Source organism: Corvus hawaiiensis, chromosome Z (assembly GCF_020740725.1).
Source record: "Corvus hawaiiensis isolate bCorHaw1 chromosome Z, bCorHaw1.pri.cur, whole genome shotgun sequence".
NCBI lineage: Eukaryota > Metazoa > Chordata > Aves > Passeriformes > Corvidae > Corvus > Corvus hawaiiensis.
Genome location: NC_063255.1, coordinates 23,332,887 through 23,352,804, shown reverse-complemented (window position 1 = coordinate 23,352,804; position 19,918 = coordinate 23,332,887). Strand labels below are relative to the sequence as shown.

The 19,918-nt window shown below is 44.3% G+C and overlaps 1 protein-coding gene across 1 annotated transcript in view; it reads right to left on the bottom strand.

The window, feature by feature from the left end:
* Positions 1-19,380, bottom strand: part of SERINC5 (serine incorporator 5) — a 52,372-nt gene extending 32,992 nt beyond the window's left edge. Inside the window, exon 1 of the mRNA XM_048290824.1 lies at positions 19,277-19,380. Within this exon, the coding sequence (XP_048146781.1) occupies positions 19,277-19,312 (36 nt within the window). The 5' untranslated portion in view covers positions 19,313-19,380. The remainder of the gene's footprint in view (positions 1-19,276) is intronic.
* Between the last annotated feature and the right edge of the window lie 538 nt (positions 19,381-19,918).

Genomic DNA, 19,918 nt, shown 5'->3' with positions numbered 1-19,918 from the left:
GTTTCAGGAAAGAGTGTCTAGAAGCAAGTATTTTGTTAGTGCACTGCTTCATGAAAACAACAGATGTCTGATGCCAGGTGTCCCGAGTGTTAGGAGCTGGTCTCAGACTATAACTGAAAACCTACTGCTGATATGCATTTTCCAAAAGCTTCTTCAACTGGTCACATGATTACACAGCTGTTTGTCCCTCTGAAGTAACTAAATTCACCAAAAAAGAGGCTTTATTTTGTCCTTTGTCTGTCTTAACCGGCTTTCCACTGCCTCTTATTTAATATTCAGACTCACCATGTGACTTAAGCCAAGAGGTTTTGTGAACCAACATACCAGTTAATCAACTGATGACCTATTTTGAGAAGCACATCTCACACTGCAAACTGTGCAAAATTAAAACAGATTTCAGAGAAAAGTCACGCCAGCCCAGGCACTGCCTGAGAAATGCTTTTTGGCAAGGGTTTCCTGCCCTCAGCCACCACGGGGCAGAACTGCCATACATCACCAAGCAGCTGGAAACTCAGGCAAGAAAGCTACTCCGAGAGTTAAACTGTGGGTGAGCCACTGCCAGGCACCGGCAGAGCTGGAATTAAGCTGGACTGAGGGCGATAAGCTTCTGTCTCTGTGCAAAAACATTACTAAGTGGCGACTCAGCTCAGCATTAGAAAATAACATCACTGCAAAACGTCTAAATTCAAGTCTGCACAACTGCTCTTCTCCTGATGATTTTGGAAAAATCAAGTCAATTGTTTAGTCTGACCTGAGCCTCACAGTGTATCACATCACCCATCTCCTCAGTAGCATAGCTACCTTCCATGAGCATAGACCATATGTATTTGACAGCAATATAAGGAAGACTGTCCATCCCTCTGGTTACTTAAATCTGACACGGAAAAGAGAAAAAAAAAACCCACCTTCTAATTTGCCTGCTACAGTTCCCCAGGCACTCGTTCCTGGTGAGGCTTTCTTCTCTAGCTTAGACAGCCTTTTAACTACTTGGTCTTTTCTCCCTGCTCATCAAAGAAGGAAACCAAAACGTTTATCCTCAGTCTCATTTGAAGGCTTCAAGACTTTTCCTCCCAGCACCTAAGTTGTTCAGGGTCTTTTTCCCTGCAAAAAATTCAAATTTGCCCAATCCCTCCCAGAAAATCATGGAGTCCCACTGCAAACAGTCCAGCAAGCCACCTGACTCCTCTCCCCAGCACACAACCACAAAGGGGGTGGGACTTGGCCTCGCAGCACTCCACACACAAGGTGGGCAACCAGCTAGATGGCTGTACTTAAAAAGTTGTATTAAACTTAAAAAGCGGTGTCATGCCATCTGGGTTGTACTTGCTTCAGTAGTAGTCTCCACTGCATCAGTCCTTCTATCTGCCTGTGTGCTTTTGGGAGCAATTTTAAATATCCTCTCAAGTCACTGAGGAAAACAGACCTGATCCTGAAGCTTCTCTGCACTGATCCCTTGACATTCCTCACTGACAGCAACCTCCACTGGATGACAGGTTCAGCTGTCCTTTTCTATAATTTTATATTTCACAGTTTCTCATCTGCAGAAAGTTTAAGCTCATGCTGCAGCCACTTCTCAAACTTTCACAGCAGAGGAGATACTAAAAGAGCAACTGGAAGATAGAAGACAAGTCAGCAGTGGCCAAGTCTCACAACTGGAGCCATCACTTCACACAGAGAGCAGGTTTTTTCCAGGTTAGCTCTGATGTTCGAGACCAGGACTCTAGAGGTAGAATGGTACATGGTATAACATGGTACATCACCAGATACAGAGAACAAAATGCAGGGCAGTAACTGCCTAAGCCCATGGACCACTGGAGTGCAGAAGGAGTTAAAATTGAATATTCATATGCATTGACTTAAAAGCATGTAGCTGGAACAGCTGCTTTGCTTTTGAATAGACAGCTTTGAGCTGTTCCACAAACATGCTGTGTCTTTAAAAGATGGTTTCAGTACTGAGTCCAAGAGGACTTTATGGTGGAGAGTAAAAAAAAAAGACATTAACACTTTGTACAAAGTGACCAAAGCCAATAAATTGGTATAAAGCCTTAACTCTTTCTTATCCCTTCAAATAAAAAAAGAAAAAATCTACTTGTTCGAAGCATTGCAAAAAATGCTTCAGTTTAGATAACTGACATTCACAACATTCACACACTTTTCTAGACTGGCAGGTTCAAAGTGGAGCCTGCTCACATCCTTGTGATGCTTCTTGATGCCTCTCGATTCTTCTAAAAATGAGCATTCTTTAAATATAATGACTATATCTTCCTGATATAGGAAGTATTCCTGAACCGCTGCTTTGCCAGTGACTGTAATAAGCCAAGAGTTCGAACTGACAAGACAGGTCTTTTCAGAAAACATTAAGAACAGTTCCAGTTAAAACTCAGTACCAGAGATTACAGGTTGTTGCATTTTGGATCAGTGCTACTGGACAGAAGGAAGAGCAAAGCTTTATGTTTTCAGACTGTTAACATTTATATGTTCAAATACTTGAGCACACACCATCTTTAATTGCTGGAAGATCCAATTAGTAAACTGCAAACATTAGATACTGCTTAGCCACTAATTAAAATGATGATGAGATCGCTAGTGTGTAGGACTCCCTTCAGAATGGTCACAGAGCCACCTTCTCCCCACATGCCATCATGGGCACACACTACAGTCCCCCACAACTCTGGCTGGCTCAATCCCTCACTGCCTCACACTGTAGCACACGCTGATGCTGAAGCTTATCTCCTGGATAACCTGAACAAGGCAGCAGGTCAAATCCGTTTGACAGAGTGGGCAACTGCAGTCTGAATGACTTGGAGGCCAGGCATTTATATGCCAAGACATATTAGGGCCTGCACAGTTGAGACAGGAATGGAAGCACTGTTGACTGGGGTCCTTGAGAAGGACACTAGAAGAAACCTAATGTCCAAGCATCTTCTCATGGCTAACTTGCGAACACCATCCAGCCCCAGCACGTGTTTGGGATGAGAGCAGTCACTAGCCCCAGAGAGACCTTCACCTTCTACCATAGTCATAGCTCAGGCTTTCATCCAATTGCTCCCCTGAAATAAGTATGTCTTTTACCCACAACGGTGAATGCATCTGTTGAAATGAAAGTTCCAGTAATGGGAAAAACATATCCTGGAACAACCACACTTGCAAAAATTAAACTAAAAGCAGCAGTAGTATTTAGATCCTTCTGCAGAAAAGTACTCCCTTGCCCTCAAAAGCAAAGGCCCTGCTCTTATATTGCCTTCACTCCACAGCTCTGGAGCTATGGGTATCTGAGGTGTTTCTTTGAACCCACAATACAACCAACTCATGGGATGCAAGAGAAAAAGTCTAAAAAAACAGGAAGCAACTGGAAATTAGGCAGGAATGAGAAAGACTATCTTCTCTGTTTTATACAGAGACAGGGAAAGGATTCCAACCTAGAAATGCAATGTCAAATGATACAACACTTAGAGAATCTCCCCATCTTTTGGACACTTTTCCTTCCGTTTCTGACCACTTTTGAATCCAGCAGTAAATTTTATCCTGCTATAGCAGGCAGATGGGACCTCAAAGATAAGTTATTAAAGTTTCCTTGAAAATAAGTGAAAGATTTAGTGGAGAAAAAATGATCTCTCAACCCTAAGCAAGGAAAAGGCTAAAACACATCTTCAGTACTTTCTAGAAGGGGAATCAGCACGAGATACCAACCTCAATGGACAAAGCTGCAGGAAATCAGGTTTGCTAATTCAATTATTCAGGAAACCATTTACTTAAAGCAAAACCTCCATGTTTCTGCAAACAGGGAAAACAGTCCTTCACCAAGCTGTTTTTCCTAACACATTTAAGTTAGGTCTTAAATACATAACACTACAATATACAAGTATATAAATATATAATTATATTTATATATATATATAATTATATATAAACACTACAATATGCTACATCTGACCTCAGACAGATAGCTTCATATTCTATCACAATTAATAATAGCAGTGGCAGAGGTGTGGAAACACCCAAAGCTAAATGTTCAGGTCAAACACACTAAACAAACTGCTCTCACCCAGGAAAACCTTTTGCAGAACAAGAGATGTATTTTGGGGAGCACCATGTGGAGTGGAGCCAGGAACACCACTGGCCTCATCCCACTGCACTGTGGTACATCACACTACACACATGTCCTGCAATGCTCCTGTAACCTGAGAGGACACAAATCTGGATGAGGGTGACAGAACCACCCTTTTCACCATGTAATGGAAAGAGGAGACCATGGGGACAGGACTGCAAGCCCTCTTCTCAACCTGCAGGTACAAACAGGCAGCGCCAGAGAGGAAAGCAGCCCCAGAGTGCACAGGGATCTCTCTCCTTTCCCCAAAAGCTATGAGTCACAGAAGCCATAAGATGGGCCAAGGTTCACTGCTTTTTCCCCTTTTTTTTCTTTTAAAAAAACCCCATCAGAATTAGAGGTCTGGATATAAAATGAAAACCTGATAGTCTAACTTGCAGCACATCTTTTATTTATTCCACAGTATGATTTCTAAGTGCAGAACACTATTAAGGACATCACTCAAGATTCAACAGACCTACAAAAACAGCTTCATAAGCTTTAATAGCTACCAATTCTAATTGAAAAATTCATCTTCTTGAACAACCCAGCTACTACATACTGTCCCCCCAAAATGAATGTTAACGATCTAAATTACATTTATTTAACTCTGGAAAAAACACATTCATTGTAATAAAGATTTTCTGCAACAGCTGCTTTCTTTAACCATGATCTCAAATTTATTCTCTTGAGAATAACTACTGAAGAAAAGCCAAATATAAAATCCTGTTTCCTGTCAATTTAAGCAGAGTTTTTATGTAATCAAAAGCATTGTGGAGGACCAAGCCAAACTGTATTCTCACTACATTCTCAAAATAGGCCTGTCAATGAGACATGAGCAAAAGAAGAAACATTTAGCACGTTTATTACAGCTCAGAGACCTAAATATCACAATTGTCTTCAAAGCAAGGTTGTACATTGCTCAATAAAAAACAACTGCAGAAATTAAAGTTAATAAACGGCCAAGTTCCTTCAAAGAAAGTTCCCAGGGTCTACTTGGCAAGGATGCAAGTCACACAGTACTGTCCATTAAGACAATTATAAATAATTTTGCAAATGCAAAATCAGCATAACCAAAGTACACGGAAATCTGGCAGCTTGCCGCTGCATCCTATAACAACAGGAATCTGGGCTGCAAAACTGAATGCATTCATTCTGACAGGCACCATCAACTAGACATTTAGCATGGTTTGACCCAAAAAAAGTACCAATCACTCATCATCTACTTCATACCAGGAAATTTTTTTGGAGCGAAAATTAATAGTCATGTTAACTCACAATAAAATTTTGATATCAGTTATAGACAAACAACAATTGCACACAAACAACAGTTGCACTTAAACAGCTCAGAAAGACAACAGCAAAATTCTCAGTCAGTTCCAGGAAAGCAGATCCACAGAGAGGCATGCATAAAGTATAAAAAGGGCAAAAATACTTCTCACAAAAAAGCCTCTCACTACAGGATATCAAACACATTAAACTACTATATTTTAGGAAAAAATCAGGGACCTAACATGGGAGTTGTTTTGCATAACTCTTATAAAATTTTCATCTTTCCTCAAGCACTTAATCTCTGTTTCTGGACATAGGGCTAACTTCAGGGGAACACTGAGGGAGAGGCCAAATTCCTTCTTGATTTTCCAGCTTGATTAACAGTACCCACAAAATGCCTGAGGAAGCTTGGTTGAGACAGAATGAAGAACTTTTATGCCTTTTGTTTTTCTTGTGTATTAATCACGTTATACAAACATCTCCTCAACAAGGTTGGAATAAATCAAGTAATGAAGGCAAAGACCATTTTTCATTTTAAAAATGTGACACTGCATACTACTGGAACATGGTTTATGCTGTTTATTATCTTAGCCTAAAGAAAGGTTATCCACACTACGTTTGCTAGTGTAACTCCAGCAATATGTCATATTTAGCATAGATAAGTCTTACATCAAAAGTAGTGCTTGAGCCAGCAGAATACATCTCCCCAGGGATTTCTCGGACTATGACTACATCTATCTTAGGGCTTTTGCTTAATCTTCAACAACATTAAGGAGTTCAGTTTATTTACAGACTCCAGAGTGGCACATCAGTGTCAATGAAACACATTACTATCAGAGATTACAACACCGGGTAGGGACAGAGGCTTTAAGAATGTCTCAAAGGTCGGTCACGCTGAAGCCATGCCATTCACCACCGAGCATCACAACAGTTTCAAACTCTTGGTATTTAAGTTACTTCTCCAGAAGCTACACCAAAAAAAAAGCACAACGAAAATGCAAAACGCCGTGAACCACTGCAGTAACAGCACCTAGGAACAGTATTTTGTTGAGCTGCTCCACAACTTGTTTCACACGCTGCCAAAGTGGTTGTGCAACAGCAGTCAGGGAGGCCTCTGCGTTAAGAAGAATATTAGCAAATGTAGTTACTGCTGTCCCCCAGGTCCACAGGACTGTTTGGAGAGGCCGAGGGCAGCTCCCAGAGGGCAGGCAAGCGGATGTATGCTCAGTAATCCCTCCTGTCCCACTGAAGATTGAAAGAACTACACACAAAAGACCAAATCTAGCCCAGGATTTCAAACTATAGGAAAGACGTAAGGTTTTCCCCAGGTGGTTCACACAAAAGCAAGAGAACAATCAGATTCTGAGGGTGGGCAGGGTGGGCAATAGAAATATCAATAGAATTAGGACATAAGGTGTTTAAATATGTAAAACAACAGGAATAAGCTCACTGGCTAGTCTGTTGCCGACAGAATTAGTGTGATGAATGAGTGAATGATAAACGTTGTCTTTCACATATATGATTTTAACATTTACAAGTGATAATATACTATGTAGAAATAGTGTTAAGGTAAAATATAGTTAAGTAGAAACAAGATTAAGAGTGAATTGTAACTTCGAAATAATTGTAGTATGTTGTGAAACGTAGTAATAAATACATGGTAATAAATGTCCTTTAAGTTGACAAACTACAGAGCCAGAAACCAGGACATCTTAAAGAAACAAAGATAAACCACATGCATCCCAGGAAGTTTGTTATCTCATCAAGACTCACACCTCCCAAGGAAACTATCAGCTACAAATTAGGTTGGAGACTGGGGAGGCACCGGAGTGGGGTGCCTGCCTTCAATTCTGAAGCTACCCAGAGGAGCGAGGCGGCGTCGTGCTGGCGGGAGGGGGCAGAGATCGGAGAGGGGGGAAAGTTGAGTGAAGTGGAAATTACTTTCTGGGCTTAATGACTATGTTTAAAGAAGTACTTAAGTTCACGATAAAATGAATGGAGCCGCGCCTCTGGCAATATTGCTAAGCACCCCAGCGCTGTCATATGCCTTTGTTCTACTAATAAATGTTCAATATTATGCTACTGAAAATTCGGCTCGCGAATTCATTTATCTCAGTAGTAATGGGTTTCTACGGCAGAAACAGAAATTTGTGAAAATACAGCACAAAATAAAGTGCCTGGAGAAGGTGTCTAACATCACGTCAGAGACACAACTACTAGGAACAGGAGTCCTTCCCTTGAGTGCAGCCAAGAAGGAGATCTGGAAAGGGCCTCACTACTGCCTATCTCCTCCAAGTCATGATCCTTCATCCATGGGATTGATTCAAACAGGAAAACAGGTGCACCATGGTAAGATGTGGAGTACCGAATCCTCACTGCACGGATACTGAACAGTGTAGGTCCTGCACCGCCCTCCATCACCACTTGCTCTCATCTCTCACTTCCTCTGCCAGCACCTGAGAACATGCCAAAACTCTCCACAAGCCGAATTTAAAGGATTTGTGAAAGGGTCTGAGGACTGATAGGCAGCCAGTGGTTACGAAAAGATCATTCCAATTCTTACACCATGTGGACTCATCTCCCCACCACCTGGAGCCAGCGGCTATTACCCAACTGCCTCCCGCAGCTCTAAAGGATCTGTTGCCCCTTTGGGAATTGCTCCTTGCTGTGCAGGGATTTGGGAAGGCCTCTCTCCCTGTCGGCGTCTCCACCCGCATGCCACCGCCCTGCTGCGGGCGCCGGTGAGCGGAGCGGCTCCCGCCTGCCCGCACGCACCTCGGGGGACAGCCTGCGTCCAGCCTCCCTCCCGAAACACGAGGGGAATCCACCCAGGAAACTGGCAGAAACACCACTGAGCGCACTCGGAGAGCCTGGACAGGCACGCCGCTCACTGCGAGGGCTGCTTTTCCTCTACCGCGCCGATGGCCGGGGAGCCCGGCGCGCAGCCCGGCCCGGAGCCCGCCGAGCCGCGGGGCAGAGCAGGGACGGCGCACCGGCCCTTGCCCACCCCGGCCTCCGCTGCCGCGTAGAGCGCCCACCGCCCCGGCCCCGCCGGCCGCTCACCCGGGATCTCGCTCCCCGCCGCGACCGCGGAGCCCCCGGGCGGGCCCCCAGCGCCGTGCCCGGCAATGTCCGCCCCCCCGCGCCGCACACCTGCCGCGCTGCCCGCGCCCCCGACCCTACCTGGCCGGCGCAGCAGCGGGCGGACATGCTGGCAGAGCGGGGCTGCGCGGCTCCCTCCCCGCTCCCGCATGCAGGAGCTCGCAGGGCTGGGATGTCCTGGGCTGCGCAGGGCAGCGCGGGGCGCCGCGGGCGGAGCAGCACCGCCTCTGCCCGGCTGACGGCCCGGCCCGGCCCCGCCGCCCCGCTTCCGCTGTCGTCAGCCCGCGTGTGAGCTTCGCTACCTCGCTCCCCGAGCCAGCAGGAGCGGCGGCAGCTGCCATACGGAGGGTGGATCCGAGCGGGGCCATCCTCGGCAGGCTGTCCTGCTAGCGAGGAGACTGCTGAGATCACCTGCCTAATTACATACCCACTAAAACACCTGGTTTTGAGTAGCTGGAATCTAATAAATTGACTGAATAAGGCATTGAAACATGCGGATCTTACGAGGCCGGGTGTCAAACTGAATTTTAACGCTGTAGTGCACCAGCCCCGGTGCAAACTGCTTTTCCACATCGCAGGGCTGGCACGCGAGCCCGTTCCACGTGGAAAAGCCATGTTTGTTCCAAGGACAGCTGTAAGGCCGTGCTTTCCTAACAGTAGCTGAGACCTTTCCTCGGTGTTTCCGAAATACATTCGGCAGCCTCAGTCACTAAGAACCATGCAGAGTACTAGGCAGGAGCCAAGGATTTCTCAGCTTCCCATGTGATGATAGGAACTTGCAAAGCTAAACTCAGATATGACAAGTGTAAGATGAATGCGTGTTTACAAAGAGACTGCGTGAATCTGCTTATAGATAAGGCCAGAGACTTGTCGATAAGGAAATAACAAGAGAACCCATTAATCTCAGAAAGATTTCCTAATTGACACGGACTGCTGCTCCGCCAAGGTCATGCTAGACTCCTGAATTTTGTGAAGAACAAAGACTTAATAGAGTTATGAATATTACCTTCTCTGCCCAGCGTGGACTTAAAGCTAATTTAATGATCATGAACGGCTACATATTATGGAGACACGTAGTAGGTGGATGGGGAAGTCTGTACTTTCACAGGACTCCTCTGTCTCCTCTGTGGACACTAACATCTAGCGACATGAATTTTCCACACAGATAGAAATTACTACTGCAAAGCTATGAAAAGTAGAAATTAAGGACTCTGTGGAAAGACTCCCTGTCCTTGACTGCTTTGTGTCCCCTGCGTGTGTGTGTGCATGCTGAAATATTTAATATAACTATTTTAAACTCTATTTCTAGTCTTAACTGCCCTTACTTTAGGAATTCAGAGCAACTAAAAGCTATTACCCTGAATATGGGTACATATGTGTAGATAATGTAGCAACACCTACCAAGGAAACTGGGGTGGATTGCAGGATGTAAAAGCCCTTCCTCTTTCCTCGTGTATGCAAGCAGAGTTGATGCTTTAGGAAGTGGATCATGTGATGAATCAGTATTACATAATTTGGTTATGCTAGGGACTGAAGAGACCAGTTATCATAGCAGTACATTTAATAAAAAACAGACAAGTACTTTGTTTTTAATGGTGCTCCAAAAGCTGCATATATTCAGCTAGAGACAATGTATTTACCACTCTTATAAAATTAATTCTGTCAACCAGATGGTTATTAAACTGCAAAGGACACCAGTTTGTGGGCATCCAGGAGGCCCTCAGCACAGTTCAGGCACTGATGTGGCTGATGCTCCTGCTTTGTAGAAGCAGCAAAAGTCCCAACTTCAGGTGAGGACTCCTCGTCAGGACTGGGGCTGGAGGCTCAGCACACCTTCTCTGATTTATAGCTCCATTCCCCAGAAGCTGTAGGGACAGACTCAAGAATTGAACAACAGACAGGAAAGCAGCATGACCAGCCAACAGGCAGTGGAAAACCACTGGTGTGTTTAGCTCTGAAACACAGTCAGCTTCCCAAAGAATGTGGTTAAGACATGGGAACACAAGGATCACAGCATAGTGAGAACTCAGCAAAACTGCAATCATCTTCTATTTCTGTTCCAGACTTCTCATACAATTGCAAGAAGCTGTCTGGTCAGGCTTTGCTTAATTTCCACATCTGCAAAATCAACTCAAAACATGAAGGAGAATCTGAGGTTTAATGCAAAAATGAAACTGTCTTACAAGGAGAGACTGGTGAAGGTGACACATGGGTGGAAGAGTATGAGGGGCTGTACCACATGCATGTCTGCGATAGCAACCAGCATTCACTGAGTGGGGAGCACCATTAATTCACTGCTATGCCAGCCAGTGCTGTTAGGAATAAATCCAGCCTCTGCACTGAAGAAAACAGCAGAGCTCTGTAATGTACTTTCCAATCAGTTAGAGCACCCTAGAGCTCTGGGATGTGTGCCTTGGCTTTTTCAGTAAAAATTCATCACCAGAAAGGCTTGAACTTCCCTGCTGTGTTGCTGGCACACATTACGCAGACTAACAGCAAAGCAATGTACAGATGTTACTACATGGAAAGAGTTGTCACTCAAACTATCAGTGCATTTAGAATAAGGTTTATCCATCAAATATACATTCTGAAATCAGAGAAGGCTGATCTGATTTACTGGGCAGAAATCTTCAACCAGTAGTAATTCCTGCCTCAAAATCTTCCTTTTGGCAGGGGGCCTCTTTGAAGAGATGCTTATTCTGATTTAGGGCTTTCAAGTGACAGGGAATTCACAGCATCAGTAGGGAAAGGCAAGATGTTTTGGTCTTGCTTTGTATAACGAATTTTATGCACGCAGACTTACAGAGTTCTAATAAGTCAGGAAGAATGGGGGCATGGAGTGTCCCCATAGGACAAAAGACAGCCAAGGAGTACCCAAGAATGGACTTAAAACACTGATCTCCATTCAGGTGCCGGGGAACAAAGAAGGAAAGAAAACTCTGGGTTAGAAGTTGTAAGCATGGGGCAGTTGTCAGGAAAACCCCTGCTCAGAAGCCAGTTGTGCCCTGGGAGCAAACCTTTTTCCTCACCAGTGTGTGCACAGGCAGAGTAGCAGAACCTGAAGCCCCTGGAGAATGTCACTTTGAGGCACCTTCAGGCAGCCTACAGGATAGCCAACCCATTTTTATACATACCAGTGACCTGTGGCACATCAGCTTTGCTCAGGTCACCAGGACAGGCGTTATTACCCTCAGATGCCAACCGCAGTTTCACTTGCATTTGTTGCATCCTTGCACATATCCACTTTACTCTTCACCCACTCATTCCTACACGGATTATTTTTACAGAAGTAGAGGTTCTCACCATCCTCCTTCACTGTGAGAAGAATGCAGTATTACTATCTCTACAGAGAACTCCAAAGATGTTTGTGGTGAAGCAGAAAGCTTTTTGGGGTAGCACAGGGAAGTCATAACTTACCAAGAATGCTCAAAGACTCTCTGCTTCCTCAGTATGAAGCAGCCCAGTGTATTTTAGGATAAGAATATTAGGAATTGCATTGTTTTGTTCACATATTCTGAAATAAAGCTACAACTCAGAACAATGCTTTCAATGTTATGTAATTTCAAGTTTTTTCATAATTAAACGTTTTTGGTTTGTGTCAATTGGCAAAATGAAGAGCACAAAAAGTCTGCATCCAGTGAGGAGGAGAAATATGCCACTTGACTGTTTTTCAGGTGAAATGAAATATGGCGATTTTTTCCAAATGTAAATGCAAGCAGAAAGAAAACAAACCAGATTATTACATGTTGTGGTGGTCACTTCTGTAAATTTAGAATTTGTATGCCTGTTAAAACAAAAAAGGCTTGAAATTGCTTTTTAAGAAAATGGGTATTTTGCTTGAGCCTAGTAGTTAAGACAACAGGCAAAAACAAGATTATGGGAAGGAGGAGTAATGTCTACGCATGTGCACATACATGCTCTGGAAACCACAACTGAGATTCCCAATTGGAGTTCTGACACAGCCAATAACAACCTTACTGTTTGCTACTGTTGTTTCCCGTGGAAAAGGTATTCCAGTACAGGGAAGCACTGTGCAAAGGTGTGAGCAGGCAGCAGAAGTAACTTACTCATCACCTGCAGTTTTACTTGTGGGTCACTGCAAGACCATCTATGTCATGCAGTCTAGGTGGCTAAAGACCATAGTAAAGGCATGACTTTCTCCATTTTTTCCTAAATGTGCACCAGCACCTGGATTATGGACCACTTCTCCCCACATTCTTGTAGGTAGCCAAGGGTTTCCAGAAGCCTTGGCCTTTGGACATCTCCCAAAATCCAGCGTACCCTAAGAATCATGCCAGAAGCAGCTGGAACAGCACAGTATGTCCGAGCTGTGGGCCTGACAAAAAGAAAGTTGGAATATCCCAGTACTTTTTACTGCTGTGACTGGATGATCACCCTTATGACTGTGCATGGAGGTTGGGGAGGCACCGCGAGCAACCACAACAGCAATGTGAGCACCCAAGGATCTGCCAGGGCAAGGCAAGAGCAGCCTGCAACTATAAATCCCTGAGGTAGGGTGATCACAGAGACTATTAGTGGATGTGTGTTGGGGTCCCTCCCCTGCCGTGTAGCCCTGGGAGAGGGGCCCTGAGGGCACAGGCACGGGGTTTCCCTGTCCCTGCTCAGCCTCGTTCCCATTGGTTGGTTTGTGTTCCCTGCGCGGGCAGAAGGACCCTTGGTCCCGTGACTGGAACAGTTCCTCGGCAGAGCTCCGGCCATGCGGCTGGAGAAATAAACATCTCTCTGAAACAGCTATCAAGAATCTGTTTGTCCATATATATTTCCTTTCCACGGGACTCTTGGTTGATATATGCATGTTGCAGGATCCCCACTGCAACATAATGGTGGAGAATTGTGAGCAGAACGATCCCCGATCCCTAAGCGACTGATTTGTGTGAGTAAACCCTGGAAACTTTGGATTCCTCTTCTTGGTTTTGCTTTGCTATTCCATATCTGAACTATGGAGGAACCGTGGAAAGACTCTTGGCTCTCAGAGCCGCATATGGACATTTATCTTAAACTTAAAATGATTCTTGAACAACGATTTGTGAATTTTAGCTTGATTCAAGCTCAAAAAGAACTGAAACACTTCCTGGCATGGTTGTTTAAGAACTTTTTTTATGTTTCTTAGGATTTAATTATTACCAAGGGCTTTTGGAAAACCGTTTGGACACAGTTAATACTGGAGTCAAAATACACGCCGATGGAAGAATATTTTCGTGAATATTATTTAGTTACCGAGACTGTTGAGCAATGTCACCTGTGTCCTGGCGAAGGGAAGCCTGGCGCAGGGACCGTGCGGCCCAGGCCACGTGCACCGAGCGCTCTGCGAGCAGCAGCGAGGCAGTTCCCGCGCGCGGGCGGAGCCACGCGAGCCGCAGTGTCGGTGGCGGAGCGAGGCGCGGTGGGAGCAGCAGGACCCGGCGGTGCCCGCCCGGCCCCGTGCAGCGCGTGGTGGAGCGAGCCCCGGGAACGCCCGACCGAGAGGGGCGGCGCGCGGGCGGCGGCTGGCGGCGGTGGCGGTGGAACGGAGCCGTGCCCAGCCGAGATGCGCGCTGGAGCGGAGCGCGGGGGGGTCGTCGCTCGGGGGCCCGGCCGAGACGTGGGTGCAGCGCCCGGCAGCGGCAGCGAAGCTGCGACCAGAGGAGGCGACGCACGGAGAACTGAGCGGCACGGCCCGGCCCGGCCCACGCAGCCCCGAACGCGATCCCGGGAAGAGCGCGCAGGCACGAGCAGCTCCGACAATTCCAACACGGGAGCGACCGAAGGAGAGAGCAAAGACGCAGTGAGACAGAAAACAGCAGCCACTCGGAAAAAGGAAAAGATCATAGTAACTAAGACCTTAGGGATAGTAAAATGGTATAATGTTAAGCAAAATTATGGTTTTATAACAAGGTGTGACAACCAGCAAGACATATTCGTGCATAGAACTGCTATTAAAAAGAATAACCCTGAAAAATGGATCCCAAGCTTGGGAGATGGAGAGGTGGTGGAATTTAATATTGTACTAGGGAGAAAAGGGTTACAAGCATCGCAGGTCACTGGGCCTGATGGTGTTTCTGTGAAAGGCAGTATATATGCTAAAAATCGTAGTCATGTTAGACAATATCTCCCTTATAAACCCCCCCTACAGTCTCCCTTTCCTAATCCCACCTTTCCCTTTTACCCTATGTCCTATTACCCCCAGTGTATTCCCAATCCGTTTTTTCACCCATGGTTTCCCTCACAAAACCATGCTTTTGCCAATTGTTTCCCCAAAAATCCCTTTCCAATGCCGAGTGGGGGATGAAAAGGGGGAGGGAAGAAGTTAAACCCTCTCCTGCCTCAGTTTCCCCACAAAGCATGCTCAGAGTCCTGTCTCCCTTCTGTCAGCCCTAAGATGTTCCACAGAATCTGTTTGGACATTTAAAGACTCAGGAGGGTGGCTTGTTTTGTTTTGAAACTGTTCTTGTTATGTTTATCCAGTTGTTTTCATTCTCCTTTTATTAAAATAAAACGGGTGAGGTGTTGGGGTCCCTCCCCTGCCTTGTAGCCCTGGGAGAGGGGCCCTGAGGGCACAGACACGGGGTTTCCCTGCCCCTGCTCAGCCTCGTTCCCATTGGTTGGTTTGTGTTCCCTGCGCGGGCAGAAGGACCCTTGGTCCCGTGACTGGGACAGTTCCTGAGCAGAGCTCCGGCCATGCGGCTGGAGAAATAAACATCTCTCTGAAACAGCTATCAAGAATCTGTTTGTCCATATATATTTCCTTTCCACGGGACTCCTGGTTGATATATGCGTGTTGCAGGATCCCCACTGCAACAGATGTGGGGCCTGACACACACATGTAACTACCCCTTCCAGAACAATGGGTTGGTCATAACACAAAATTGTGGTATCCTCCTCTATATCTTTACTAGTGTTTTGTAATTCACTCAAATATTTTCTGACTGGTAGCAGTTACTGATTTCTAAAAAATTATCCATGCATTTAAGTATTTAAATTTGGTTAGATTCTGGTCAAATGAAACTTGCTGGACTTGAAAGAAAGCATTGCAAAGCATTTGAAGAGTTTAGTAATAAAAAACCCACAAGGCTGGTATTCCCAGGCAAATTTGCTTAAAGAACCTTTCTTTTGAGAATGATAGTTTAATAAACTGGTTGCTTAATTGTTTTTCCAATCCAATGTTAGAGTGGATTACAATCTGCATTGTCTGTTACGGAAATGCATCAATTACACATTTCTGAGCAGGTTAATTTTTAGAAGTGAAGCACAGAAGTGTGACATTACACAGCTTTGCACTGAACTCCTCAGTGCTGCATTTGCACGCTCTTCATTGCCCCTTTCTAGCACAATGACATGAAAGGCCACTTAAGAAATGCTGTTCTTTCTAAGCCCCCTGCCACTGGATGCAGCACAGCATTTCCTTCCTACTCAGAATTTCATTGCATGATGTCTCAGATTTTCAATCACAGCTAATACCTTTACCTTAGAAACAAGTGACGTGGACATTTAACTTTGGTGATGCTGAGGAAACAGTGTGCTGGGTAAAAAGAAGACAGCAGTGTATCCCACAAATATTTACACATTTCAGACACTCAGGTAACCAGCCAGCAGCAGGCAGTCTGGTGCTGGCTGGGAGGCACTGAGTCTTAATGGAGTTAATGAGTGACAGATGGAAGAAGGGAAGCCTGCATATCCTCAAATTACCAGATAGAGGTCAATATAGGTCAATATAGAGGTCAATATAGAGGTCAATATAGAGGGTCTACTAAAGGTCAATATAGAGGGTCTACTAAAGCAGCTCTACAAGAATATGAGGTTAAACAGACTCAAGCTTATAGACAACCTGGTTCTCCATCCTTACAAGGGACTTGAAGCTTGCAGAGTGATCACTCTCAGAGAGAAAAGCAAGCGCTAGGTTAAGGTCAGTCAGTTGTTACTATATCTGACCACCTGCCTTATTTTTCTATTGCACACAGCCTCTAGCAGCAGGAAAAACTAAGCCAGTTGTAAATCAGTATTTCAACTCCTGCAATTAAGTCTGATAGATTAAAATCAGTTTCTACCATCATATATAAAGATGAAAACCATCTTTATATAAAAAGGCACTGTCTTTCTGCAGTGCTGACTTTCTTGGGATGCTGATGTGGGAACACTAGAGGAAGCTCCTGAACCTACAGGTAAATTTAGAGTAACAAGAAAAGGACAGTTCTACATTTGTCAGCTCAGTAGTAGACTTCTTCAGGACTGTCAGATTGCAATAATTAATTATCTGTTAAATTTTTTTGACAGTGAACTTTTTCTTTTAAAAAAATAATTAATTTGCAGATGACAGGTCCATGCAGGACAGCATAAGTATTCTTTGAGGGTACCTGCCTACCAGCTGGGCCCAAAGTAGAGATTTCCCCAAATCAAAGCACACAGCTTTGATATAGACTTGTTGTGTAACTGTCAGTGCCAAAGGAATAAATCTCCTGCGGTAGGCAATAAAGTACACAACACTCATACATTCTAATTAAGAGTAAAGTGCCTCATCTTCTTCCAGCTCTGCAGATCATTCTGCTTATATCACAGTAACGAATACCGTTACTATGAAACTTGCGGGGCACAATTTGAGCTCGCAGCACAAGAAATGGTTACAATACTAATGGCCTCTGTGCTGTCCACAAAGCAAGCCCCTCAAAAAATCCTTGTGCAGGACCTGCCAATCTATGGATTTGATTCTTTGGAAGAAAGAGACAGAACCCTCCCCAGCACCCTGTCCTTTTATTTGAAAGAAGTTTCTAAAAAGAAGTAAACAGAAATTTTCTGAATAAGTTGCCAACAAAGAAGAAAAAAAGATTGGAAACACTAGAATGGAACACAGAGATGACAGGAGTCCAGTTCAATAGCATCACAGCTCTACTTAGGAAAACCTGAAAATGAGAAATTGGCATTATGTGATCAAAAGTTTGGCCAAATAGAGTTCTCTCACTAGCAAGACCAGAGCTGCTTCAAGAATCTTCCTGGTAGTGGTGGGCTACAGGAGGAATCAGTCTAATTTCCAGAAGGTCTTCCAGAAGACGAGGATCAACAGGTGGTTTTCCTAGGCAGTGCTGAGTTTTGGAGCCAAAAGAGACTGCAGCCGTGCAGGTCTTTTCCACAGCCAATTGCACTACTGGGTATCAGTAAGGTGTATGTCAAAATACACCCTGCCAAAAGTGTTCAAAACACTCTGTTCAGCTTTCTGAGAAGTTTTTCTATTTCAACCTGATAAATCATATGCAGACGTATCCCTGGTTTATCCTGTAATAAAGAGAATGGAGAGAATAGCTTAACTCAGAGACAAAGCTGACATATCTGAGTATAAAATACAAGGGGGAAGAGAGGGATTAAAAGAAAAACAGACCCAATAACAGCCTCTTTTGTAATGACCCCTTCCTTCTCCTGGAGTATTAAAAGGTCGCAGGTGAAACCTGCTCTGTAGAAGAATCATTACACTGGAGCACATGGAGCATAAACATTTGTGCACCAGAAGAAATGGCTAAGTGAGCAGTGCACATGCATTCAAGAGACAAAGAACAGTAACAAAAGCCAAGGATGACTGGTAAAAAGAAAGAATTGGCAGTACTGCCTGCAGCGCATCAAGGCAAGGCCACACCATGTATAGAAGAATACCAAAAATGCAAAACAACTCTATGTTACAACTCAGCTCTGAACCCTCTTTGTCAAAACAAAAAGGCTGCTAGGATCACACAGCATTGGCATTAATCAAGAACCAGGGAGACAGAGGAGGATGTGATTACCACAAGTAATCATGGCATCTACAAGAAAAGGAAATCAGTTTTGTTTAAAACAGAGAGTACCTTTGTGTATGGTATGCTCACACAATGAGTTTTATTATATTTATTGTGGTAGCAAAGTGGAAGAAGAAAACAATGTTCTAGTTCAATTATATAAACAATACCAGTACAATGCATAGAAGTCACTCAAACTCCATCAAGTCTCATGGTAAAAGCCATCACGTATATTCAGTAAATTGATGTGAGTAGAAACAGATTGTCAATGCTGAAGCATGATTAACATGATTTAGAGCTTACAAACGAACCAAGGCACAAATTAAACAGTATTTAGATGACTAATTGCATGACTGCATATTGTATTCACCCCAGGTCTCAAATATTTCTTCCAGAGTTCTAACCTAAGTCACAAAAGTCAAGTCAAACCATCCAAAAGGCTGAGATTAAGAAAAATATTGTGCTGATCCTTTCTCTAATCTTATTTTACTCTGTGCTGCACATACATTTTATCTGTGTACACCATCACTAAGAGCAAGGCAATTTTAGTCCCTGACACAGGCAGCTTCAGTCAGCTCCACTCAATTGAAACAACTCAGCTGAACTCAAGTGAAAACAAGACTTACTGCACACACTCATGGTATAGAACAGGCCCCAACTGTATATACAGAGCACAGTATGCCAAATTGCTGTGTGGGAGCTGGAAGGAAACAACTCCTGAACTTGTATTATATAAAAAATTGCACTTTTTGAGCCTCTGCTGTGGCATACACACAAACAAGACAATGGTCTTGGTCACAAAATATCCTCTCACTTTGTTTTGCCAGCTGACAGGGGCAATTTAAAGGACACAGACACCAATGGAAAGAACGACTTATTTTACTATGAATATTAAGGCAACACAGAAGTAAAATGATACATTCAATAAAACAATTAGCTTACTACACACTCGGCTTTAGCAACATGCAAAAGTAAGCAAGCTAATGCAACTAATCATTACTACACAAGAGAAAGGATAGTGATTTAGAAAGATATATCACCCCTTGCCTAAAAAGTTTACCATCATCCAGAGTCCAAAATTGCTGGGGAGCCCCATTTCACAGTGAGGACCTGGAGAGCCCTTCCTGGCAATTGGGAAAATCCTACACGGTGTGTCCACTCATAGATGAGGTCACCAAATTCACCCTGAAATGGGCTCCAGCTTTTATAGGCCCGAATCAGCAAGTCAAAGTGAAGCACTTGGGTCTGATGGCATAATTCCCTCCCATCTAGGGCCAGGGCTTGGCCAGAGCCCAAGCCTTGGCTGGGAGGGTTTTCCCTAAAATACCCTACAAACAGGCCTCTATTAATGCCCCTTGGGAAAGTTTCTTAAAATGATACATTTCTTGCAGATAATTGCACAAGGTTATGTGAAAGTTTCTAAAGCAGCCAGTTTGGTGATAAATAGCTAGCATAAGCATCTTGGTCATCTATTTCTAGCTAAAAAATACTGATGGTGCTAGTCACATAATGCCCAGGATTCATCTTGTAAGTCAGCTCTGGCTGAGGCCTGCTGCTCAGGCCTGAGCACATCACACTTAAAGTCGACTCTTACAGAGCACAGTAACCGTGCCCTGTACATTAATACACTGACTGCCCATCTAACTTGGTACCTACTCTAGAACTTTTGCCAGTAGGAGCTCAGAGGATTGCTACTTGTTCT